Source organism: Theropithecus gelada, chromosome 9 (assembly GCF_003255815.1).
Source record: "Theropithecus gelada isolate Dixy chromosome 9, Tgel_1.0, whole genome shotgun sequence".
Lineage (NCBI taxonomy): Eukaryota > Metazoa > Chordata > Mammalia > Primates > Cercopithecidae > Theropithecus > Theropithecus gelada.
The window spans coordinates 68,164,414-68,191,426 of NC_037677.1; the positions used below are offsets into that span (position 1 = coordinate 68,164,414).

The following is a 27,013-nucleotide window of genomic DNA, read 5'->3' on the forward strand; positions in this document are numbered from 1 at the left end:
TTTGAGAGTATTTTGCATGTGGTTTCTGCACTTAATAATTCTACAATTTATATAAGTAATATTTCCAGTAACTAATTCATATGCCAGATATCTCCTGTAGACTGTGTCAAGTAATAAAAGGGTAAAAAAGAACATTGTCTCTGCCTACATGGATCATATTACCTTCTGATGAATCTAATGTTAAATGAAGTGTAGATTTCTATAAGAACATAAAAGAGGATCCAATCTAGTCTTAGTATCGTGGAACTCTTCCCTGAGAAAGTGATGTTAGCATCATAGTATGATGCTGGTATAAAGATAGACACAGAAATGAAGCAGAAGTAGAGCCAAACATATATGGTCAATTTAATTTTGACAGCAATTCCAATATCATTTAAAAAGAAAAGAAAATCACTTTGACTAAATGGTGCTTGAATGATAATCTGTATATTAAAAAAATGTACTGCACATTACTCCATATACAAAAATTAATACAAAGTAATCATAATCATAAACATAAATCTCCAACTTCAAATATCTGGAAGAAAGCATAAAAGAAAATCTGTTTAACATTGTAGTAGCCATTTTTTGCTAGGACAAGAAAATATTAGCCATAGAAGAAGAGTAAAAACAGTGACGTTTCTCTTTATACACATCAAAATCTCTAAAATGTAAAAAGAATCAAAATATCAAAATACCAAGTGTGACTGAGGATGTAGAATAACTATAATGCTCATACAAAATGGCAAAATAACTTTGGTCAACAGTTTGTTAATTCCTTATGAAGTCAGACACATATTAAACAACAGAACATAGTTTTACTTCTAGTTATTTACCCAAGAGAAATAAAACATACTATACAAAATAGTTGTACAATAATGCCATAACAACTTTATTTGTTATAGCAAAAGAAATAAACTGAATGCCAGTCACAAAGATAATGAATTAACAAATTGCAGTATATGTATAAAATGTAATACTTCTTAGCAATAAATAAAAGAGACTACTGGTACATGCAGCAACATATGTGAAGCTTACAGATGTAATGCCATGTGAAACATCACACAAAAAATTACATACCATAGAATTCCATTTATATACAACTATAGAAAATAGACATCTAATCTGTAGTGCTCTATAGCAGATCTGTGGATGTCTGATATCTGGGGTGGGGAGGATCTTGACTGTTAATAGGCTTAAGGAAACCAGTTGACATAAATAGAACACTGATGTAACAATACTAAAGTTCACATTCCTTTCTAGTGTACCTAAAGCATACGATATTTGACTATATGTCATAAACAAAGCATCCACAAATATAAAATGTTTTAAATCATTCAGAGTTTATTCTTTAATCACTGTAGTATTTTACGTTAGAAATCAGTAGTAAAAGGAAGACTAGTAAGTCCTCATTTACTTGAAAAATTTTTAAAAACTGATTTAATACATGAGTTAACTAAAAAAATAAATGATAGCATATTGAAATCCTTCTCCCTGAGTTAGAGTATGATTCAAAAATACCTTGTATCCTCACTTGTATACTGGCATTTTTGTCTAGTGGAATAATACAGAACAAAAAGAAAAAATAAATGAAAAATAGAAAATACAGCTATCATTATTCATAGATGGTATGCTTTCATACATAGAAAATCTGAAAGACTATAGAAAAATATCTAAGGATTAGTAAAAATTGAATTGAGCAATGTCTGTGTGCAAGTCAAAGCTATAACCATAGGAGAATATGCTGAGCTTCATTAGTAATTAATAAGATGCCAATTAAACCTCAATATAATAGCTCTGCATACTTGCAAAAATGCCTAATGTGAAAAATATAGGGAAAAAAGTGTAGATGAAGATGTGTGAAAATTGGAAGACTCAAGCCTGTAATCCCAGCACTTTGGGAGGCCGCGGCAGGCGGATCACCTGAGGTCGGGACTTCAAGACCAGCCTGACCAACATGGAGAAACTCCGTCTCTAGTGAAAATACAAAATTAGCCAGGTGTGATGGTGCATGCCTGTAATCCCAGCTACTTGGGAGGCTGAGGTAGGAGAATCGCTTGAACCCGGGAGACAGAGGTTGCAGTGAGCCGAGATTGAACCATTGCACTCCAGCCTGGGCAACAAGAGCGAAACTCTGTCTCAAAAAACAAAACAAAACAAAACATTGGAAAGCTCATATATTGTTACTAGAAATATAAATTTACAGAAGCACTTTGGAAATCACTGGAATTATCCAATAAAACTGAATATATGCATTTTCATAACTCCACAATGGCATTCTCAGGTACATACTTGATAAAATTGTATATATTTGTTCACCAAAAGACACATACTAGAACATTCATAAGTTCCTATTTATTTTTTATTTATATATTTTAAGTAGCTCCAAACTACCTAAAAGCCTATTAATAGTCGAATGGATAAACTGTGATATTTATAAGTAATTAAGTATTCAAGAATGAGAATTAATTGATCTGATAAATGTGATTTGGCTGAAAGAAAACAGTTATACAGAGTTACCAATTGAATAATTTCACATATATGTTATATATTTAACATATATGTAATCAATTATATATTATATAATACATCTAGCATACATTACATATTAATATATAAAATGATTATATAGCCTATCACATATTGATATATATGTGTCATTTTATATATGTGTGTATACATACATATATATGAAGGGGAAGCATTTATATGAAAGGAATCAGATTGCTTAAGAAATGATAAGTGAGGAAAAATAGTTTTAGGGATAATAGATAACCTTTTAATAAGTCTGGCTATGTTTTAAGATACGATTTTATAAACATTTAAATACTACAGTGAAAAAGTCAGTAGAAAGGAATACAATAAAGATATATTAGAAGAAGAGCCGAGTGCGGTGGCTTATGCCTGTAATCCCAGCAGTTTGGGAGGCCAAGGTGAGCGGATGACCTGAGGTCAGGAGTTGGGGACCGGCCTAGCTAATATGGTGAAAACCCGTCTCTACTAAAAACACAAAAATTAGCCGGGCATGGTGGCATGCACCTGTAATCCCAGCTCCTTGGGGAGCTGAGGCATGAGAATCGCTTGAACCCAGGAGCAGAGTCTGCAGTGAGCTGAGATCACGCCACTGCACTCCAGCCTGGGCAACAGAGCAAGACCACATCTCAAAAAAACAAAAAAGATATATTAGAAGAAAGAAATTATTAAATGTGCAAAGTCCACAAGAAGGTAGGGAGGAAGAGAACCAGATAATTTTCATTTTAATAGAAATGGATAAGAATGAAAGATAGAGGTTGGGGGCAGTTTCATTTTTACTGTTACGATTTTATTGTTGTTGTTTGTTTGCTTATTTAATATTTGTTGTGGCCGGGCGCGGTGGCTCACACCTGGAATCCCAGCACTTTGGGAGGCCGAGGCGGGCGGATCACAAAGTTAGGAGATCGACACCACGGTGAAACCCCGTTTCTACTAAAAATACAAAAAACTAGCCAGGTGCGGTGGCGGGCACCTGTAGTCCCAGCTACTCAGGAAGCTGAGGCAGGAGAATGGCGTGAACCCAGGAGGCAGAGCTTGCAGTGAGCCGAGATCGTGCCACTGCACTCCAGCCTGGGCGATAGAGCGAGACTCCGTCTCAAAAAAAAAAAAAAAAAAAAAAAAAAAAAAAAAAAAAAAACTTGTTGTAAGTGAGGTAGTCTGCAGAACAAGTAGGAATATGAGGGGCTAGAGGTTTGATGAAAGTGGAAGTTTAGGCTAGTGTTTGGGTAAAATGGATACAAGAATTAGCTAAAAACACACAGATGCATTATCTGTTAGTTTCAGGTTGGTGGCCATTAATTTATCTAGAAACCAATTTGCTCAATGAGGGTGATGTGGTTTGGCTTTGTGTCCCTACCCAAATCTCACCTTGAATTGTAATAATCCCCATGTGTCATGGGAGGGACTCAGTGGGAGCTAATGGAATCATGGGGGTGGGTTTTTCCCATGATGTTCTCATGATGGTAATAAGTCTCACAAGATCTGATGGTTTTAAAATGGGGCAGTTCCTCTGCACACTCTCTTGCCTGCCACCATGTAAGACATGACTTTGTTCCTCCTTGCCTTGATTACCATGTAAGACATGATTGTGAGGCCTCCCTAGCCATATGGAACTGTGATTCAATTAAACCTTTTTCCTTTATAAATTACCCAGTCTCAGGTATGTCTTTACTAGCAACATGAGAACAAACTAATACAAGAGGATTCTCTAAAAATGGTAAACAGTCACCTTTGGCTCAGTGTTAGGGAAATGGATAATTCTGTTCTGCAAGGTATCTGTAGTAGAGAGAAAAGTGAGCTAAGAAATATTAAATATTGCCAAATATTATCAAAATGGTAGAATAATCAAGATCGAAAGAGTTGAAAATTATAGGTATATGACAACATCTGTGGTCTGGAAGCTCTGCATGGGTTGTAAAACTAATGTCATTTGGCCTTTTAGCTTCACACAGCCTAGTTGTTCCTTGCTTCTGGTCTTGAAAGACCTAAGTGTAGGATCAAGGATGGAGGCTGATGCTTTGTTACTTTTAGCGCATAGATCCTGAAGAATAATCAAGATGTAAGGTTTAACATTATTGCACAGCCCGCTATGGAGAGGGCAGATCTCAGTGTCCTGATTGATGGTGCTGAGAAGAGGAAGCTAAAGTTGAAACACTGATGTTGAGAGAACCATGCCATACCTAACCCACTCTTGCTGACTCTACATGGGAAAGAATATACTAATTTTTCTGAATCTGTTTAATTAGGGCTGTAATATTTTAGAAAATTGATTCTTCAGCTAAGCATTTGCCTTAAGTCAACATGGTTGAAGTATAGCTAAATATTATGATTATTACCAATGTGTATATTTTTATGATAGGTCATTTTAAAAAAAAGTGAAAGGCATTCTGAGTAGCCACCTGAATTGGCATTGTTTGTGATTATTTCTTTTTAAGGGGATATAAAATGTTTCTGGCCTAGAGTATCTCCTTTAGAAAAAAATTATCTTTAGGAAAAAAAGCATCTTAAAGATGCTTTTTGACAGGACAAGATTATAATTGAATAAATGTCATATTTCCTTTTATCTCTGGCCCTTTCTGTAGTGTTACATTTACTTTTCTTTTACTTATTTCATGCATTGATTTATCCTCTTTCAACTTAAGTTGTTGTCTTTTGTTGTCACATTCTAACGGAACATTGACAAAGGACAAATCTCTGTGCCAATTATATCAGTGGCCCATTGGAATGATTATTCATATTCAAAAAATGAACTACCTTCTCAATTTAATTAGAAGCTTGATAATTTCAATTTGGAGATGCAACTCCACTTTGCCTGGATTTAACAAAGCTCCTTATCTGATTTGCCTATGAAACCACCCTGGCTGTTTGGCATTTTTGAATGCATCTGAAAAGGGAGAATGCTCTCAATGCTGACCATTATTTTAAAAATCTGTTCAGAAACAAAAGAATGTATTAAGCCAGTATTGGGATAAAATTAGCTCTTAAAAGAGACATTCAGAGTAGATCATAAAAACATTGAATAATTTAATGCATTTTGGTTAAAGTAAATGTATTTAAGCATTTACTGTGGTGTAAAACTACTATCATTAGATCAATCTTGAGGTGCAAATGGCACCTATAAGTTAGAAAGACTACAAATATTCTTTTTTTTTTTTTTTTTTTTTTTTAAGATGGAGTCTGGCTCTGTCGCCCAGGCTGGAGTGCAGTGGCCGGATCTCAGCTCACTGCAAGCTCTGCCTCCTCGCCTCCTGGGTTCACGCCATTCTCCTGCCTCAGCCTCCCGAGTAGCTGGGACTATAGGCGCCCGCCACCTCGCCCGGCTAGTTTTTTGTATTTTTTAGTAGAGACGGGGTTTCACCGGGTTAGCCAGATGGTCTCGATCTCCTGACCTCATGATCCGCCCGTCTCGGCCTCCCAAAGTGCTGGGATTACAGGCTTGAGCCACCGCACCCGGCCAAGACTACAAATATTCTTAAGTCTTTTTATAAATAGTTTATGCTGTCAGTTGTAATCTGCCATTACACATACATATGCCCTTTGACACTGCCTTTGCTAACTTCATTTCCAAATAGTTTAACTGAGTATTTTTGATATGGTTAGGCTTTGTGTCCTCACCCAAATCTCATCTTCAATTGTAATCCCCAAGTGTGAAGGAGCAAACTGTAATTCCCCAAATATTGAGGGAGGGAGGTGACTGGATCATGGAGGCACTTTCCCCCATGCTGTTATTGTGATAGTGAGTTCTCACGAGATCGATGTTTTTATAAGGCAGTTTTCCCTGCTCTTGTTTGCTGTCTCTCTCCTGCTGCAATGTAAGATGTGCCTGCTTCCCCTTCTGCCATGATTATAATTTTCCTGAGGCCTCCCTCCCAGACATGCAGAACTGTGAGTCAATTAAACCTCTTTCCTTTATAAATAACCCAGTCTTGGGTAGTATCTTTATAGTAGTGTGAAAACGAACAAATGCAACTTTAAAAATAACTACGTTGGAAAGAAACTCCGGAGTCCTAGGATCAAATCCTGTTATTTGTTGCAAAACCAAGCAAACAAATTGACTTAATTTTATTAGAGAATAAGAAAAAAAAAAAAAGTTTGGTTAATTAGGATTGTATTTATACTGGCACATTTAAAAGATTGAAAGATAAATGTTATGTACTTCCATGTCCTAGAACCTATAATGTGACTTATTTATGGTTTTTCTTTGTCTTATTGATATGTTTACTGAGACCCAGATTTTAAAATTTAAAAATCTTTTCTTATGTAATAGTCTGAATCTAAATGTCTTTAAATGCTTTGGGGCCTATAAGGTGACTGAGTATTTCTATTTGCTCTTCCAAAAAAATGCAACTTGGAAATTAGTATATAAATTTTCAAACCACAATCCTAACAAAATGCCGTGGCAAATAAAACACTCTCATTGCTCCTGGTAGCAATATGCATTACAAAAATAAGAGCGAGCTTCTTAAAAGCAGAGTTGTTGGGTAGTCAATTTTAAAAGTTTAGACACTCTATTAATGTTAGTATAATTGATTTAACTATCTGATATCGAAAAATAATCACATATTGGAAGTAGCATATTCTTGGAGGCAGGGTTATGCAATGAGAAAAAACACAAGGTAGAACCAGACTTACTTGGTTCAAATTCCAGCCCTCCTATTTAATATCTGTGTTACTTTGAGCCAGTCACCAGAACTTCCAGTTCCTTTGTTTCTTCCTCTATAAAATGAAGATAATAATAGTACTTATCTCATAGGGTTGCTATGAGTTAATTTATGTCAGCTGCATACTACAGCATATAATCGATATTAGCAATTATTTTAAGCTCTTCTTACACTTGGAACCAAACTCTAGACATTTGTCTTTTGTGCAGGGCCAACATCCACCGCGGTCTTTGAATTCAGGTAAACCTTGAGACTCATAAGATCATAGGCTACATTTGGTACCAATTTACCAAAAAGATTACTGGACAGAACATATATCTTTCTCAGCAGCATCAGGCTTTTCTCTCAGCAGGAGTCTCAGAAGAAGCAGTTGGCATGGCAGTTCACACTGCCAATGTGATTGGGAAGCTGCTTTCCCAGGTGACAGACCAGGTGCAAGAAAGTGAGATCCACACCAGTGGAAGCGAGGTTCACATAGGCTTAGAATCCTCATGCAAGGCATTTGTCTGGTAACGGTCTTGAATCCAAACTATAGAGAGTTAGAGACTAGTGACCTAGAGTAGAAAGCATTCTAGTGTTTTGACACAATCTCTGTGAGAAACTTCCAAAAGCAGAAGAAGGAATATGTACCATGTCTTTTTTGATATTCCTCTTAGCTATCACTAATTACAATAGGATTTTGGCAAGGGTTTGCTAGCAGACATTCCAAATTGACATAGTTGTCAAGGATTTATAGGCATTTAGTGTTTTTGTGAAAAGATCCAGATGTTCTATATAAACTGCTTACATGGACGAAATGTTGACATTTTATGAGGAAACAGAAAATGTATTTTATTGTTGCTAAACCCCACCTTTTTGTAGTAAATCACTATTGACATGTTTTCAAAAACAAGCCCTTTATCTGTAAACATTTGTAGAATTGGTCCAATTTGTACCATTATTATAAACTGAAACCTATATAATACCGCAAAGCACAGAAGAGACACTATAATAAAAGCAACTAAGATTTATATAGGAAAATATTTAACAGGATTCTATTTAAATTGGCATTATTTGGGTTGTTTGCAAAATACATTGCATAATTAGCATAAGAGTTAATTGAACATAATCATTTATCCATCTAGATAACAAAAAAATGAGGCAGAACTTATTGATTTATGTTTGGGCATATACAATATTGAGTAGCATATCGTGACATTAATAGACTATCAAGTTCTGTTATTTTTATTTTTATTTTATTTTATTTTTTTGATGCAGGGTCTCACTCTGTCACCCAGGCTGGGGTGCAGTGGCGTGATCTCGGCTCACTGCAACCTTTGCCTCTGGGTTCAAGTGATCCTCCCTCCTCAGCCTCTCGAGTAGCTGAGGCAACAGGCACATGCCACCATGCCCATGTCTGGCAATTATTATTATTTTTTTTTGTAATTTTGGTAGAGATAGGATTTCTCCATGTTGCCCAGGCTAGTCTCAAACTCCTGAGCTCAAGTGACTCCCCTGCCTCTGCCTCCCTAAGTGCTAGAATTACAGGCGTGAGCCACCACACCCGGCCCAGGCTCGGTTGTTTTGAAACCATACCAGTGTTATGAGAATAAGTACAAGATGTCTGCCTCAGAAGAATGGCTATCTTCCTATTTATCATGGCAAATGGTAGACATCAAATTAATATAGGGAAGAGGTCTTTAATTTAGGACACAATTCTCTTTGAAAGTTATTTAAAATATTGTCCTTCTTCTGAAAGGGAAGCTCTTTATATGTGACAGTATGCAGATATTTAAACATAACTCCAGGAGGTCCGAGGGACTTAGATGACATTACTGTTCCTAATTGATACCTTGGTCAAAAACACTTCATCTAGATCAGAGAGGAGTGTTACCAGATGTTAGGAAAAAAATGTCTCCTCTATGGTAAACGTTTCAAGTTATATTTCACTGAAAGAATTTTCAGTTAATAAAACTGATTTGTAATAGTAAAAGACTTTAAGGATCTGAGTTTTATAGTCGGTTGTTTTGCTCCACCAGGCCTTTAGAATAAATTAACATTCTTGTCTTGTACAGGTACATTTGGGAAGTTCAGAAAATTTTGTTCAAATAAATTGAACACAGACCCAAAAGCAGTGCATTACCTTATGCAAATTTGCCTTTGTTTTTACAGAGAGGATCCTATTGAGTTTTTCCCTTAAAGGATTTTTCATGAAAGTAGACCTGGATGAAACGATGTTTAATAATTTTTTGCAGGCATTAAGTTGTGCATCGTTATTCTCTACAAGTAGGCCTGAGACACTGCTTGGGCCTTGAATACAATTTTCTACCATTAGCTAGGCTTGACTTTGCCCATTGCTTGTGTAGCCTGTGATTTAACTGGTAGCTGGTAGGTGCATTGTAATGCACATAGTTCTTAGACCTCAAAGATCTTCATACAGTGTTCTACAAGAGTTCCTCATGAAATAACTATATTCTTTCAGTAACTGTCCTATCCGTCTGCAAAACTAGAGGGATAATTTGTCTGGTGGTTTTCCTGAGTCAGGTGGGGAAGATTTTACTATAACCACTTAGGATTTTAAAAATCAAAGGATTTGGGAGAGGCCAGAATAAAAGATCACAATAACACAGGCAGGGATTTGTTGATTCAGTGAGGAAAGAAGACAAGCCAGTTTTCACACTTTGAGGCATAAATGGAATGTCAACAACCTCCCTGCACTGCTGGTTGATAGATGATACCACTTACGTGAAAAAAAATCAAAAGGTGATAAAATAAATACAGTGTATAAGACAAAATTCAGAGTTAAAAGGAAGAAAGAATAATGCAAGTTTTAGGTGAAACCAAAGTTATTGGTGAAATCCTGAATGACAGGAGGTCCTTGGGACCTGCTTCCATGAATGACTTTGTGGTGGTGCAGAACCCTTGGGACAAACCCAATATTTTCATGTTTGAGCAATGGCATAACCAAGGATTCTCAACAGTACTCCTATTATCTCCCCATTTAGAAAAACTGGCCTATTTCTGTGATGGGATTGGAAATCCCTTATAATAATTAGCCCATCAACTGGAGTCCAGGAGGTTTTTGTTAATTATTAAAAGACAGATTTTAACTTGCAATCTGTCTGTGAAATAATTTAATAACAAATGTGGTATTCTATTCAAAGACTAGTATTTTTTTAAGTTGTATACAGATTCAGAAGCTCCAAATGTCCTCCAAAATACATTTGAGTGCTTCATGAAATCCTTTTTCATGTTTGTAAAACATTTGTCATTCCTGCCACATGCACAGATTTTACATTTCTGGCTTCAAAAAGTAAAAAGACTTAAAGATGTGTAGTTGCCAAGTATTATTGCCTTTCACATTACATATTTTTTGCTGTTACCTTTTCAAGGATTTCAGGCTTGGCATATAATAGAGCTAATTAAATTCCTTTCCCAGGAAGCAGCCGGCTAGACCACTGCTCCAGGCACATAACCTCAGCTTTCTCCTTTCCTCTGCTCATTTATTCGGTATGTGAGAAGAGACTCCTCGAACAGCAAAGGCAGACGACTCAGGCTAGGCAGCTGCTGATGGATTTTAGTAACTACAGAGCGAGTGTGTGAGTCTCAATCCTGACAGCACGCATTACAGAGGGGTGAGAGTGGAGGCACATCTTCCTGTATGAGTTGGCGGTGGATGACAATCTGCCAAACTAAAATAATGGAAGAGACATTGGTTGTATAAAAAGGAATCAGCTGGCTGGGCGCGGTGGTTCATGTCTGTTATCTCAGCTCTTTGGGAGGCTGAGGCGGGTGGATCACCTGAGGTCAGGAGTTCGAGATCTGCCTGGCTAACATGATGAAACCCCATCTCTACTAAAAATCCAAAAATTAGCCAGGCGTGGTGGTGGGCGCCTGTAATCCCAGCTACTCAGGAGGCTGAGGCAGGAGAATTGCTGGAGCCTGGGAGGCAGAGGTTACAGTGAGCCAAGATCACGCCATTGCACTCCAACCGGGGTGACAACAGGGAGACTCTGTCTCAAAAAAAAAAAAAAAAAAAAAAAAAAAATTCAGCTTAGCTTAGTTATAAGGTATTTTGTAAGATTCTGGGAATACCATTTCATTTTTCCTTGAGATTGCTTGTGTACCCAAACCAGAAAATATAACAGAAACAGAATCATGTGGAAAAATGTTTTTTTAATCTCGTTAATGCATCTTTACCATTAAGCAATTTTGTCAGTCTTCATAGCAAAAAAAGAAAATAATATTTAATAAAAATCAACTATTTGGCAGTTACTGTACTAGTTTATTTACACGTATTACTTTTCCTTTAATAGACATGCTTGCTTTTTTTTTTTCTTTTTAATAGTGAAAGAACTAGGGCAAAAGTGGTTAAATGATTTTTCCTAGTTGCCAAATGACAGACCTGAAATTTAAACTCAACTTCATTTGATTATAGAGCCCCAATTTTATTTTAAAATACTACAGGATAAAATAAGAGTTCTGTGTTAAAAAAAGAGACCCTTTTAGGTGCAATTATTTGGAAAATAGTCAAGAAAGAGACTAGTATATATGCATGTCTTTACCTACATGTATGTATGATATTTATCTTAAACTATTCCCTGAGGAGAATTTTCCATTGTTTTCATATAAAATTATTTATAGGTTTTATTGCAGATAATCCTGTCTTACAGAAAGAGCTCAGGATTATCTCCTGGAAATAGAAAGATCCATTACAAAGAAAAGAGTGACCATCTGGCCTTGTGATATTATGTGGATTGGGGCCCTGCAGAATTTACATGATGTCACTGAAAGCCAAGAGAAAGAAATTAATCTCTCTATGATATCATCTTAGAAGATAGACTGTGAATCAATTGATGTATCAGATAAATAGATAACTGATCAAAAATGGATGTATTGATTGAGGTAGATAACTATACATAGTTGTATAAAATGATTAACTCATTCATTTCTGAGGTAAAAGCAAAGTGGTGTTCTTTGGCTTCAATAACATTAAATCTCTTAAATTCTTAATTGCATTCTGGAATAATAACTCTTTTTTCTTTTCTTTTCTTTTCTTTTCTTTTTTTTCCCTACAGTTGGACAGTGTCACCTCCCTGATCCAAGCAGCCAAAAATTTAATGAATGCTGTAGTGCAAACAGTGAAAATGTCTTACATTGCCTCAACCAAGATCATCCGAATCCAGAGTCCTGCTGGGCCCCGGCACCCAGTTGTGATGTGGAGAATGAAGGCTCCTGCAAAAAAACCCTTGATTAAAAGAGAGAAGCCAGAGGAAACGTGCGCAGCTGTCAGACGAGGCTCAGCAAAGAAAAAAATCCATCCAGTTCAAGTCATGAGTGAATTTAGAGGAAGACAAATCTACTGAAACCACTATTCTACCTATAGTGCCTATATGACAAAATCCTGGCTAACCACACTGCTTTATTTTACACTTAAGAAGTTCTGTAATTTCACTAAGTTTTGGTGTTTAACTCACAAATAACATAAAATATTGGGTGCCAAATCAACATAAGCAATATATATTTGGGATCATGTCATTGTCATTTCTATATGGTCAGCACCTAATAGTTAATGAATATTTGCTTGTTGAATGAATGGAATTATCACGTGTCATTCAGTCTTTCCCATCATAGAGATTATCTACTATTTGTTAACAAATAAACACAGGAGATGCAAGAGAGTCCTGTTTGTCCATAATACTTCAAGTGCACTTATCATCCTTATCTTTAAGTAAAACACTAACATGAGCTCCTGACTTGGTTTTTTAATAGAAACAAAAGACTTTTATAAAATATTTTCCCATTTAATCTCCATGCTTTCTTTACCTGATCTAACCTGGCAGAAATGTATGATTCCTGCCATAGCTAAAAAACAACCTTGTAATCTCTAGATAGCTGTACTCATTGTCAACTTCTTAGGCTAACATCCATTATAAACTAATCAAATTTGAATAGTCAGGCTACTTGCTGGATTTTGAAGGTCAACCTTGGTTATTAATGAAATGTTTTCTTAACATTATAAAGGTTACAATGAGTTCTAATGCCACATATGCACCTTTTGGGTTTCCAATGTGTTAGAAAATTCTGTACTTTTGAGTGTTAGGCCTATCTGAATACATGAAAGAAGAGTTACCACCCACTGGGGAAATGAGACACAAACTGTATCCCAAAGTGAGTTATATTAATAACAACAGAAGTGTAAGTTCTGTATGACCCTATTCTTACAAACATAAAAATACATTTTTATCAGCTTGCAATGGTAATTAAAAGGAAAATGCCAGTTTGAAAAACCTTTTGGCATTGAGTAAAATATAACTGCATGAATTGTAACATTGAACTAAGAAGCAAAGTTAATGGCAATGTAGCTGGAGTTATTTTAATAACGTTCTTTTAAATAAAAGTCACTGGGGTCACTTTATAACTCCAGTCACTGTGTTCATTCCTAGTTGAGTTCATAAGGAACTTCATAATAGTCTTAGAGTCTAGTGTACCTCTCTGTCTCATTCCCCCTCTCTTTTTCTCTCCCCTGACGACCTGCCTCTCTCTGTCTTTCACAAGATGTCCTTAGCAGAAACTCTTTGTAGGCCATAAGTGTTGTTTTCACTTTCTCTCATTCATAGAGTTCTGATTCACAGACTTTAAAAAACATTTTCTATTCTATATTATCATAATAGTATTGCATTGTAACTTTCTACTTGTAAAACATTGCCATTGATGAGAGTTGTCTCAACAACAATGTAACCTTAGATTGATGAGAAAAAAATTTACACGTACAATACCAGTTGATATTAGGAGAACCGGTTTGGGTGAAAGGATGCATAAAACATATGAAAGCCTAAAGATTGACAGTATGATATGTGTGGAATCTTAAGCATAATGGTGTGGGAAAAAAAGGATCTATTTAATAGGTCATTATTAATTATGCAGGAAATGTTAAATTTCTTGTAATGAATTATTTCAATCTTCCCAGTAGCTGGGTTGCCTGAGCTCAGTGTAAAACTTCCTAGGAGGTGAAGGCAATAAACTCCTCCCTGTTTTGCACCATAGACTGGGCTACAATAGTTCTTCTGAACAGAATGCACTGCCCAGAAGAAAAGGCAGTGAAGAAGGGAATTAGGGAATTCAGATGACTCTGTTTTTCAGAATTATCTAGGTGACTGAGGCAAATAGAGAATAAGAAAATCTCTATTTTATTGAAATGCTGCCATCATTTTCTGCTCTAAGTGTAGATGTTGCAAGAGTGACATCTGTGGTACATCGTTATTCCAGATAGAAGTATAAATTTATAATTTAGTGGAGAGAGCAATTTTCTTTTAATCACCAAACTACCAGCTGTATAGAAAAATTTTTTGAAATCACCAAACTACCAGCTGTATATCTTAGCTCCTACAGCCACATTTGCAAGAATCATAAGCATCTCATTTAGAAAATCTAATGTCCACTTGACCTAACGTCATCTTTCCACGTGTTGGAGTTTAGAACATGCAGTATTGGACACCACAAGAACAGAAATAACTTGAAATTATACAATTACCAAGTAACCTCCATCTCTTTGTTAAAAATGACTTTTTACCCAAAGTGAGATGTTAACAAGTTCTCCTCTTTAACCCAGGCAAATTTTCAGCTTAACTCAAAGCAAACTATAATTAAACAAAACAGTAAAATTTTTAACTCAATGAATATCCTAGGAGTTAATCTGCTGTAATAATCAATGGTGACATAAAAACAAGACGCATAGAGCAAAAAAAGGCATCTGTCTACCTGAGTGAATTCCTGTAGTAGACCGCAGTTCAAGATTTAGTTTGATTCAAACCTGCCAATAAAACAAATGCTTATATACAAGAAAAACTAACAGTGAGATACAAATAAATCTCTCTATTATGTAGTTAAATTAATCAGCATGACACATCTATGTTTAGGTATTTCTTCTGCAGAGGAATGCCAGAAATTTCTTAATGAGAGTGATAATTTGGTGATCCACCTAAGTACCTTTTGATGTCTTGTCACAGAGATTAGTGCTTCCTCTGATCATATATTTGCTTGATCCTGCTAATAAGAACTCACCTTTCTCTTTTAATGAAATCGATTTGTGTTAATTTACATAGGGAAAAGCATTCCTTGAGAGGGAGGAGAGGGTGTTTACCACCCGCAGGAGCAGTTCCGTCGCTGGTTACCCACCAGTATCCCTGCCAAATGTTAGACTGGAATTAGAATGAAAATTTTTTTTAAAATTATGAAATAATAATCCACTAAAGGGTATTCTCCTAATTAGAGAAATTTGAAGATTTTCATCAAATATAAAAAGTGAAAAATAGAAATTGTTCCCTTTAATTTATGACAAATTAAAATTATTGGAGTAAAATGTTTCTTTCTAAGTAAATTTCTGGATAGTTCTTGATTGACAAGAAAAAACTCAAACACTAAATTTCTCAGCTAATTTGTTCATTGTTCCTTTCTGTTTATTTATTATTTATTATATGAGTGCAAACTACAAATGTATTAGAAAAGACAATACAGTCTTCACATTCACAAGTGTGCCTTCTGGCCTTCGAAATCTTTTAACATAAGATCAATGTAACATATTTGTTCCCCATAAAAATCTCTTATGTACAGGGAATAAGGGCCTCCACAGCTACACAGAGACACCCATTCTTGCAGTCTGGCATTCTTGACACCTTTAGCTTCAAAGGCAGTTGGTTTTCAATTTCAAGCTAAAATAGTGAATATACAATTAAGTGCACAACTTGGGCCTTCAGACCAAATAATTAATGCTCCTCAAATTAAATAATGAGTGGCTGAAAAGCCTAATGTGTAACAACAGAGGAAGTGACTTCAATGGCTTCCTAAACCTTCTCTTTGAAGGTGTTCTTCTCATCTCACTCACCTCTGGGCTAGGTATCCTGTTAATTGCTAACAATTTCCTACCAAAATAGTGTAGTCAGGACTGCCCATCACAGCCAATTACTCCAACTAATGCCCTTTCCTCTTCTTCTGTGAACCAAAAATATCTCTCTCCTGTCTCTCATCTCTATCCCAGGTATAAATTGACTAATAAATTTTACAGAGGTTTAGTCAAAATTATGAATTTTAATTTCCAGCAACATTATTCCTTTAGTCTTTCTATTCTCCAAAACATTCTTAAATTTTGGTATCAAATATTCATTTCTGTCCTAGAAATTATGGTTCCCATAGCTACAGATTTCTGCATAGTGGCAGAATGAGTGGAATAAGATCTGAGACTGTTCCTGATGATATCCACCATTCTCTTGTGAACTCATTGCAGAATAGACAGCCTCTTTCAGTTTCATTGTAAATAGTTCTTTAGACTGGCAAAGCAGGCACCAGAATCTGAATTTGAATGAAATCTGTACTTTCTTTTGTGGGCCTATTTTTTGCCAAGACAGCCTGCCTATTGTATATTTAGGAATCAAGTATTCCTTTTTTCTGTTTGTAAAGTCAGAAATATTTCAGTTAAAAAGAACATAATTTTATATTATTTTAAGAATTCTTTTTAAGTAAAGTAGGAAAATTTCTGCCACCTGAGATGTTACTGTTTTTGTTTATATGAAAATTCCATTTCTTTCTTTATGACTCTTTTCCCATATCATTATGATATGTTCAACGTTAGTATTTTCCATTTTACCACTAAAGAAATAAGCCAGGACTAATAACAATAGCAGTTTGAGAGTTTTTGTTTTGGCGTTTTGGTTTTAATTAGGAAAGAAAACTTGGATGCTATTAAAAACCAATTGTAGTTAAAAATGTTTTGAATGAGGTTCCTAACAATATCTTAGACATCTCAAAGAGAAAGAAAGAGAAGAAGTAAAATTTTAAATACCTTTTTGGCATTTTTAACCAATTCACATGAACAAGAACATATATTCTGTCAAAGCAAAATAAAGAATAGTTTAAAACACTAGTCATCTTTCATGGGAATATTTTCCCCCTAACAGACAAGATAGAATCCATTTCTGGACACTCTAAAATAAAATAATGTTAATTGAGAGAACTGTCTCCAAATGGAATTCAATCTGACCAGAATCCCATCTGCAGGCAATAGATGGGCTGTGGGGCTGACCTTAAGTTTTATTCTGAGATGAGATGAGATGCTTCACGGCTGCTGGCTGCATTATGGCATCTACCAGTCCCCACTCGTTTGTGGAAACAAACTGCATGGATTGATATTCAGTATGAGTTTGGTAAGTTGGAGAAAAACGGAGACGATACAGAGTAGTCTAAAGGGACAACAAATAAGAAGGTGCCAGAGGTAGGGAAGGGTCTGAGAGGGGTAGTTGCAGAAGCATTTAGCTTTCATAGAGGAGGGGAGAGTTTTTTGATTCTAGAAGACTGAGCAGCCCTCCTGAGGAAAATATTAAGGATAGAATGAGACACTTGTCTTGGTGGTTTGGTGAAGTCGTGTTGAAGGCAAAAGGATGAACTACACATATTTTGAGCATGATTTTGTAATATTGTGTGCAAGCTGAGAAACAGAAATTCAGCAATTCTCCTGACTGTTGATAGGTGAAATTCTTCTCAATATTGGAGCCAATCTGGGTAACCACACCTTCATATATTTAACAGCTATTTGTTAAACAACTATGATGTTCCAGGCACTGTTCTAGGTTCTTAGGATACACCATGTAACAAAACAAGTAGTGATCCTTGCCCTCACGTGCCAGCTCTGTGTTAAATACTAACTATTATCTTATTCAATCCTCCATCTAACCCTATAGGATAAACATCATTCCATAGACAAAGAAGCTGAGGGTTAAACAGGGTAAGAATCTTGCTCAAAGTCTCACTGGCTTTAAAATAAGGTTTATTACACCCCGTATTCTGAACTTTTAGCCACCATGACATCCAGATTTCTTGGAAATTTTGATTTAATTTGTCAGTTAATAATGAGATACACATTTCAAATGCTGGCTGGCCTCCTGTGTAAAAGCAAAAATTATATACACTTTAAAAATATATTAATATGTATTTTACGTCATTCAAGACAGATATATAATTAGCTGAATAATCTCACCTCTAATAACTGAATGTAGCGTGTCAGGTACATGGGAAGTAAGTTATTTATGTGATCTGAAAGAAGAGGACCACCTTTGCTAAATTACTTTTATTACCATGGAGAAGAAAGTGTTAACGAAAATGCCTCTTTCGGCCCATCTTCAGTATTGGTTGGTTAATACCATTTGTTGATGCCACTCCTTTCCTCTTTTACTGCTAACATGTGACTGTGTTTAAAATTATAGATTGCAGCAGAGTGTTGGCCAAGGATTATTGTAGTAAGATAAAGTTTCCCTGTATTTGAAATTTACCCAAATTGTGGCAAATACATCTTTCCTTCTTTATGGAGGTCACACGTGTGCATAGTATGTGCCTGAATACAGGTAAACTTGGTTTTTTAAAATTACATGACTTTTTTTAGAGTCAACTGAAGGCTAGACTCTTCTTGCCCGTGTTGCTGGATAGGCTTTCACATCTCAGGCCTTGGAGAGTTAAATGACTTTCTCGTATTTCCTAAGGTGGAACCACATGAGAAATTCACACATTCCTAGTTTGAGCAATGGAATGTGTATATTTGGGATCGTCACTTTTATGTATCTGGTAGTCATGATGGTGCCTGTTCCCAACTGTAGGAAAGGAAAGCCCTCAAGAAGAAAATTATCTTTCAAAAAGGCTCAGATTTCTAACAATTACGTCTAAATGTTTCTTCAATTTAGAACATGTACAAAAGCTACTTAATATTAGCAGAGCAGTTCCTAGGTTTTCATTTCAAATGAAATATTTCCAGTTCCAAAGTTTATCTCCTTGGCATTTTCAAGAAGGATGGCTATTTTTATTCTGGTTATTTGGTGTTGGAGGTCTGTGACACTTCTTTAAACATTTAAAGCCCCCATTGAATAGTCGTATCAATAGTTAAAAGCCTGTAGATATCTTGTTTTTCTATTCTGACAGCCCAGCTTATGCAGACTCAGGCCAGCCTTAGGTATGTCACATCAGGTTCCCATCTGTGTAAATTACCTGAACCTCTCTGTGGTATTCACTGGGAGTTGAGCTTCTACTAAGGGATTTCCTTGACCTGGGCTTTTAACACCAGATTTGTAGTGGAGTGTTTATTAATAAAGCAAAGGAGTAAGTCAGAGATGTTAGCCCCTGCTCTCAGTTAAACAGAACTTTCCTCCTTCCTGAATATTTAAACATAAAATTAATTTTAAACTACTATAAAAATCACGTTCCATTGCTTGCCAAATCTTATGCCATTATAACGCTCTATTCTTACATGTTAGTATACACTGTGTCCATAGGGATATAAATATGAGAACTTCAGCAACTGTCTTGTTGATTTTGCAAATTTTTCTCATGTGGTATGGTCCCTCCAAAGAAAATTTCCTTAGATATAAATGATAGCATAATAGTTTCTCCTCCATATCCGTGACTAACAAGTTCCTGAAAACAGAAGTAGACATATGTTATGCCCAATTTAGTACCTAATAATTGAGGCTTAAAACAAAATTTTCTTGGGAAAGTTGGGTGATTAAATATAAATTAAAACTTCCAGAGAAAGATTTCCAGATGCCCCTGTTTTCCATTTTGATTATGGCTTTAGTTTCATAGCAACTTGGGGGAAAAGAATCCTTTACTTTATGTACTATTATAAGCACCAACTTTGACAGCTTAAATGTAATGACCTCTCTGAAGGTAATATGCACATGATAATTTAGGATGAAAGCAGATTTAAACTAAGACTTTCCGAGATGCAGTAAAAGTAACCAATTCACAATAGTCATGTTTATTGAAGCAATATCTTGGGAGCTTAAGTTTAGTGGCATCTGAGGTGTTTCTGACCATCTTGCTTGTTCATTTCACCCTGCTCTGCACAGACAGAATGTGATCGAATGAACTGCCTACTATATTAATGACCAGTTCAAAGTCGTTTTGTGCTTTGGCTATAGATAAAATTGGGCAAAAACACTGTAGGCCTTTCTGGTCCATATTTATCCTTAAAGTAGTTTTGCCAATCGATAAAAATGAATTATTTATCCAGAAATAGAAAAAACTCTTTACTATCCTATGACATTGACATAGAAGCCCAAATACTCTTTGTTTGAGACCCTGCATGTCTTTTGTGTTTAACTGAATGAATAATTTTTTAAATTGTGCTCTTAATTGCATTATTTCACATATGTAACACTGGGTTTGTTTTGGTTATATAATATTATTTTACTTTTTTCTAATTTCAACACACGTCACTCTGTAGCTCATTAAGAATTTGTTCAACTGAAAATTAAAATCTGTGTGTTAAAGTAACAAAAATGAAAAGATTGGCTATGCATTTTATGTTGATATTTGGTGGTGGATTTCTTGGGTGGGACAAATAAAATGGAGATTAATAAATTGCTGAGTAGTCCAACCATGTGTTTCTAAGTGTCACCTTCATTCTCATTCTCCTTCAGTTTTGCGTATTATAATTCATGAAGGCATTTTTCCAAACTACTGCATGCACAGAAGTAACCTGAAGCATATCTGATAGAATTAAATTCGCAGTCTAAATGAGCATTTTTGGTCTAATACAGGCACTAGTGTTGGGCATTAGACATGTCTTTAACAGTTCTATCTGTGTAGCTCAAGAGTTGTTCTTTAGCTTAGGACTTTATGAAAATGATCAATAACTTTTCTGAGAATGTCCAAACACATACTCCCTAGTGGTCATGGAATACCATTGGTACTACCAATGCTCTTGTATCTAAAAATTGGTGAGTTTTTAACATCCATCTTGGCCTCCTCATCTTTAGGCTGATGATAATCCTTTCTCAGTATGAATCCCATGGGGATAGCCTCTGGATCCTCTTTCAGGGGTCACATAGGCTGTTGCTATCTACTCTAGAACATCAATCCCATCATTTTCTCCCTTCAGGGCCCTTACTACTTCAGAATACCTACTGCTAAGTCTCAGTCTGCAAGTTCCCAAAATGCAGTCTCTAAATATTGTCTTCGTCACTTAATTCTTCTGAAAGACCATGTTTCCCCTGATTCAGTTCTGCCAGATGCCATCTGACTTTGTTAATGGAAATGCCAGTGTCATGTTTCCTTTCTGCCTCATTCTGTCCTGGGCCCCAGAAGCCCATAATTGCTCTGGCAGCAGCATTCTATCTGCCTTGATCAGTTTGTCATGCTTGCTCTGGGGGTAGAAGTGGAACTAAAAGCACTCTTGGCAAGAAGAGTCTGTTTCTGCCTGGAGGCTGAGCTGATGCCCTGACATTTCCTGGGCAGGACCATTAAATATTCCATCCAGGAGCAGTAACTCAGAGATGTAACTTCCAGTCACTGCATGTCCATCCTGTGGCCTCTTGGGGAAAAGCTGCTGTCCCTGGTCCAGTAACCCTGACTTCCTACTTTGTCTGAATTTCATAGTTTTAGAAAGGAGAAGTCCCCTTGGTGTACAGGCCAGAAAAGGGAGTTCTCAGGAAGACAAAGGGAATGTCAAACCCAAGGGAGCTGACCAGAGTGGGGGTTTAGGTAGAGTGGAACATACACAGGCTTTTACAACATTGTCCTTTGTGCCTGAGGCTCAGGGAGGTAGCCTGGAGGCAGGGATCTGTTACTCTGAGCTTCAGAAAGAGGTGAAATGCTCTCCTTCCTGCCACACTCTTGCCTTCTCACTGTCCCTTTAGTTGTTGATAGTGACAGGATGTTAGGTGTGCAGATAAAATCTGCATGTTTCCCTTCTAACATCAGAAAAGACAGTTTGCTAGCAGTGGGTGGAGTACTATTCACATGAAACTGAAAGAACCAAAAGTGGGCTATCCTCCTGAATGCAGATCTGAACACCTCCCTTGGGAGTCTGCCATCTGCAGGCATTGCATTGGAGAAGGTAGGGGCAGAGAACTAACTATGCTTTTGTTCTGCTTCGGAGGAAGATTGCGTGGTGATGCTGGGGATCCACAGCTGGAAACTGGAATGGCTCCTTCTTTCCAATAAGTGCTCATAGCATCTCCCACCCACTAGGTTAATCAGTTATGTCACAGTCACTCTGAGGCTAGGTTTGGAAGACCCTAATGCTGTTCCAGAGAACGCCAACGCCAGAGAAATGTTTGAGTCCCTTGACTCCATTATATTCTGAAATCCTGGGACAGTTATATCATGTATACCTTTGTATCTCCAACAACTGGCACACTGAATGGCACAGCACATGGGAGGAACCCAACTGATATTTTTGAAAGGAAAGTACAAAACCATGAATTAGTTTATTTCAAATGAATGAATGCAGAACCCTACTGCTCTGTAACCTGGGCCACCTGCTGAACTATGCAAACCAAAATTCTGCGAGCTTTGGTAATTTCTATGTTAACAGAAACAAAACTAATGTCAGGGAAAGAATGAAAACTCATGATTCTTCCTGCCACTCTTTCTAAACGCTGCCACTGCCTTAGGTAAATGAAAGTTACTGATAAGGAAAAGCCACCGGGTGTTTCTCGCTCATTTGTTTTTTCAACAGCAAAATATTTGTTGAGGGGCTGTTATATGCGAAAGGGTTATGGATGATAGAAAGAAGCGTGAATGTTTTGGAATCAAGATGTGGGCTCCTCAGGTTAATTAAAGTAATTAGCAGCACTAGGGAAATAAAAATGCTGCTCATGGGAATCTTACCATGGTGGAGGAAAGCAAAGTAAGTTTCTAGGGGGCGATTTGTTGAGGTTCTAATAGGAGGGTGGTTATGGCTTAGTAGTTTACAGAACGATAACATTCCACGAGTAGGGTATGTGTCAAGGCATAGAAATAAGAATGAGTTTGTCACATGCAGCGTCAACTGGCCAGTATGGAGGGCACTGACTGGTACTGATACAAGAGTTCAGAAAGGCAAAAGGGGAGTAGATCACAGAGGATTCAATGTCAGGCTGAGATGTTAAGGCTTTAATTTGCAGATGGGGACAACGTCAAAGTTTCTAGCAAGCAAGTTCTCAAATACACACAAAGTTATAAGATGACTAATTAGGTAGTAAAATGTAGGGTTGATAAGTTATTTAGAGTGAGAGAAAGGACTAGCAAAAATCAGTTGCACTAGTTCTGTATGAGATAAACAAATGCCTGGGTGAAATTATAAGGATAGTGATAAAAAGAAATATTGTCAAACCAGAAAGCATCAAACAAACTGACAGTAATAATTGTCAGCCTCAGCAACGAACTCTGTGAAAGATATTGTTTCCAGTGTACTTGGTCACATTGAAAAGAACTGTCTAAAAGCATAAGCATATGCTCTAATAGATGATAAAAGTTGAAGGCAAATAATATTTATCAAGCATTTACTAAGTGCCCAGAATTGTGCCAAACATGTACCTGCACTATTACATTGACTCTTCACTGAAGCTTAGTGGTTACTTCATCCTACTCCCACTCTGCAGATAAGGAGATGAAGACCAGTTTAAGTAATTTGACCATGCACACCCTGCCAGTGAGAGGCAGATTTGTGATTTGAAACAAAGAAGCCTGAATTTGGTCTCTACTCTTTAATATAAACTATTCTGCAGACTGGAATCATTTTTATTTTTCACCATCTGCTCATATGGAAGCCTTTGCATCAAAGATTTGAACAGTTTTTGTTTTGACTGTGTTCTATCTGAACTAACCCACAGCTGGAGACATCCTAAAAATGGTAGCAGGAGAGTTACCACAAGGGACTTTCTCAAACCATCCCAAGATGAGGCCCATTGAGATTCCAAAGAAAGAAGCACTAAGCACCAGGGTGATCAGTCCAAATGGTTTACTAAAGGAACTTGCATACGGAGTGCTACAGCAGTCCTTGAAACATAGTGAGAAAAGAGATCTAGATATGTCTGCAAAGAGGAAGTTAGTTTATGGAGCTCATATGGGGATTGAAGGAATTTGGTTTAGGGCTGGGGCTACTTTTCATGTGTTTAGCAACATGTTTGATCTTTTAGTGTTTCAAGCAACAATTAAATAAGTTTATCAGTGCCTGGAAATGTTCAGGGCCCCAGCTTGGGTTCAAGCATGCACGAAAATACATACAGTTGGCCCAGACACAAAGCAGTCAAGGCACTTTGTGTTTCTTCATCAGTACAAAGAAAAAAAGGAAGGGCAACTTGGGGGACCCTACAGACTTTCAAATGACCCAAGACAAATGGGCCCATGCCTGTTAGTTTAAACATTAACTTATTTTCTTAGTCTGATCAACTCTAGCCCGACTGACAATCTGAACGGTCAGCTCACAAGAGATAGAGTAGCAGCGCTTCTGCTTCTAAGTTACTTGTCCCAATTTTTAAGTATTCAAAAGAGTGTATGTGAAAACAAGAGATACCCACAACACTCAGTGCTTTTTCAAATTTTCCTTTGATGTATACCTGACCACAAAGTAAGGAGCTCAGAAAGTACAGAAACTGTAACTGAAGAGCAATCATAACTCTTAGATTTCATCTAAAACTTTAGGTACATTTTGCAATCTACTATGGGATATATTCTTGTTGATTTTACTATAGTATAGCTTATTTTATTTTAAAGGCAATTTCGCATTTTTCTGCCAAATAATGATGGTCAAGTGGGTTGCACCATGTTTAAGATAAACACAAGATGTGCCTTGCCTGAAATCTACTCAGATGGCTGTACCCGATTTGAGAAATGCTAAAACAGGCCACATGCGTGACTACTGTGGGATGGCAAGATGACACCATGGCTGACAGCATGGGCTTTGGCGCGACCCCACCTGGTTTGCATCCTGGCTCCATCGTTATTAGCATCAACTTTCTCAAGCAAGTTGCTAAACCTCTCATTACCTTTCATTACACAGTCTCATTTGTGAAACAGGGCTTCCATTTCAGAGTTCAATTAACAAAATATTTGTATGTCTTATAATCCATGCCCCTTAGATTCAGTGAAATATAATGGATCCTACTACACAGAATTGTTATGAATACTGATTGAATTAATATACATACTACAAATCATGCCTAGCATAAACACAACATAAAAATTTAACCATCATTATTGTGATATACATAACCAAGAAGCTTCAAGATTAAAACACGCAAATCACGCTTTTAAAACTTTCTTTTATAGAGGGAATAAGGAGAAAGAAATGCCTGGAGCAAGAAAGCAAAAGCATGCCAAGGAATCATAGAGAGTAGCCAATTTATATTAATTCTGTCAACAACTATTTGTTGAATATACTTGGGCTGGATATTCTTCTAGGTACTAGGGCTGCAGAGCAGTCAGTAAAAACAATCTTTCCTCCAGAAGGGCTTTAGAGACTAGCAGAGGACACAGCAGTTAATTACATAATGCATCCAAGAGTACACATTTTTATCTTCAATAATTGCAACAAAGGAGAGCCACACTGGTGCAATGAACCTAAGTTGAGGGGATTTGGCTGAATCAGGGAAATCTGGAAAGGCTGGTCTGAGCAAGTGAGTTCCAAGCGGACATCCGAAGAATCAGCAGGAGCTTGCTGGTGAGATGTGATGACAGAGCATTGTAAGCAGAATGAGCAGCCTGTGCGAAATCCCTGTGGGAAGGGCAGCTCCACACACACCGGGTTTTGAAAACAGGCTGGTGGAGAGTGTGAAAGTCAGCCCGCAGGAGAGGGCATCCGAGGAGCAGCCAGGGGGTGGCTGGGCAAGACAGGGAAGACAATGAAGGAACAAGACAAATCATGGCCTTTGTAATTCCACAAACCATTAGCAAGATCAGAGGCTGGTCCCCAACACTATGTCTCCCTCTTCGAGGAGGCTCAGTGACTGCTCAGAGCCCTTCTTCCACCCCAGGCCTCTCCTTCCTCATGCTAGCCTCACACATTCATCTCATGGGAGGAAAAAACATAACTCTGAGTTGTATTTTTACAAATGGAAAAATACATGCGTTTCTATTTCTGGCATTTGTTTTGTGGAATATGACAGAAATATTTCAACCCAAATAGGCATAATTTCTCAGCTTCATATCCCTTGGGGCCTTTGCTGTGGGTCACATCTCCTTCTCAATGCTCGGATGTATCTATACCGGCTCCCCCGTTCATCCCTGCATGAGAGTTCTCTATGTTTCACAGACACGCTACAGGTGTCCTTGTGAAAATATCACTCTACAAAAGGAATTCCAATAGTAGAGATGCTCATCCTTAGAAAGAATTTATAAGGGAAGGTCTAAGAGGAAATGACTCCTTTGTTCTTTATTACAAAGCGTTTTAGGGAAAAATAGAAGAGGGAGAAGAATAAGCAAAAGGAGAAGATACAGGAAATTTATAATCATGTATTTTTTTCTTCATTGATTATGAAAGCAAATGTATCAAGTAGCTCATAGATACTGGTTAGAGGGTTGATCCAGGACTGACGTTTATTGGAGTATGGAAGAAGAAGATGGGATGTAAGATCTTCTGATCCTAAGTTGAAGATCAGGTGCTCTTCCCACAGAAACTCTCAGGGGAGTACTGCATAATGGTTAGAAGTGAGGACTCTGACTGTGACAACCCAGGTTTGTCATAAGGTTATTGTAAGGATTAACTGCAAATATGCATACAACATATTTAGTGCAGTGCCTGGTCCATAGTAAGTGCACAACGAAAAGCAATTAACATAATTGCTAAATATATATTACACAATACATATAGTATATATGATGTGTGTGTACGTGCATGTGTGCCATAAACCTATTTCTTCCTTGTCCATTTTGCTAAGATCTCTTATTGCTTGAGTAGAACAGCAGTGCTATGGCCCTTGGCAGGGTTTCCAAAGCTATCAAGAACAACATTCCTTTTCACTAACCTATTACCATGTAATCAAAACACCTCTAAAATAGATTCCAAGTTGTAGGTTACCTTTGATGAAAACCTGGTAGATAAAATTATTTTGGTGTTA

At 36.9% G+C, this 27,013-nt stretch overlaps 1 protein-coding gene across 1 annotated transcript in view; it reads left to right on the forward strand.

The window, feature by feature from the left end:
- Positions 1 to 12,605, forward strand: part of CTNNA3 (catenin alpha 3) — a 1,732,244-nt gene extending 1,719,639 nt beyond the window's left edge. The window contains exon 16 of the mRNA XM_025397086.1: positions 12,230 to 12,605. Within this exon, the coding sequence (XP_025252871.1) occupies positions 12,230 to 12,517 (288 nt within the window). The 3' untranslated portion in view covers positions 12,518 to 12,605. The remainder of the gene's footprint in view (positions 1 to 12,229) is intronic.
- Positions 12,606 to 27,013: the final 14,408 nt, after the last annotated feature.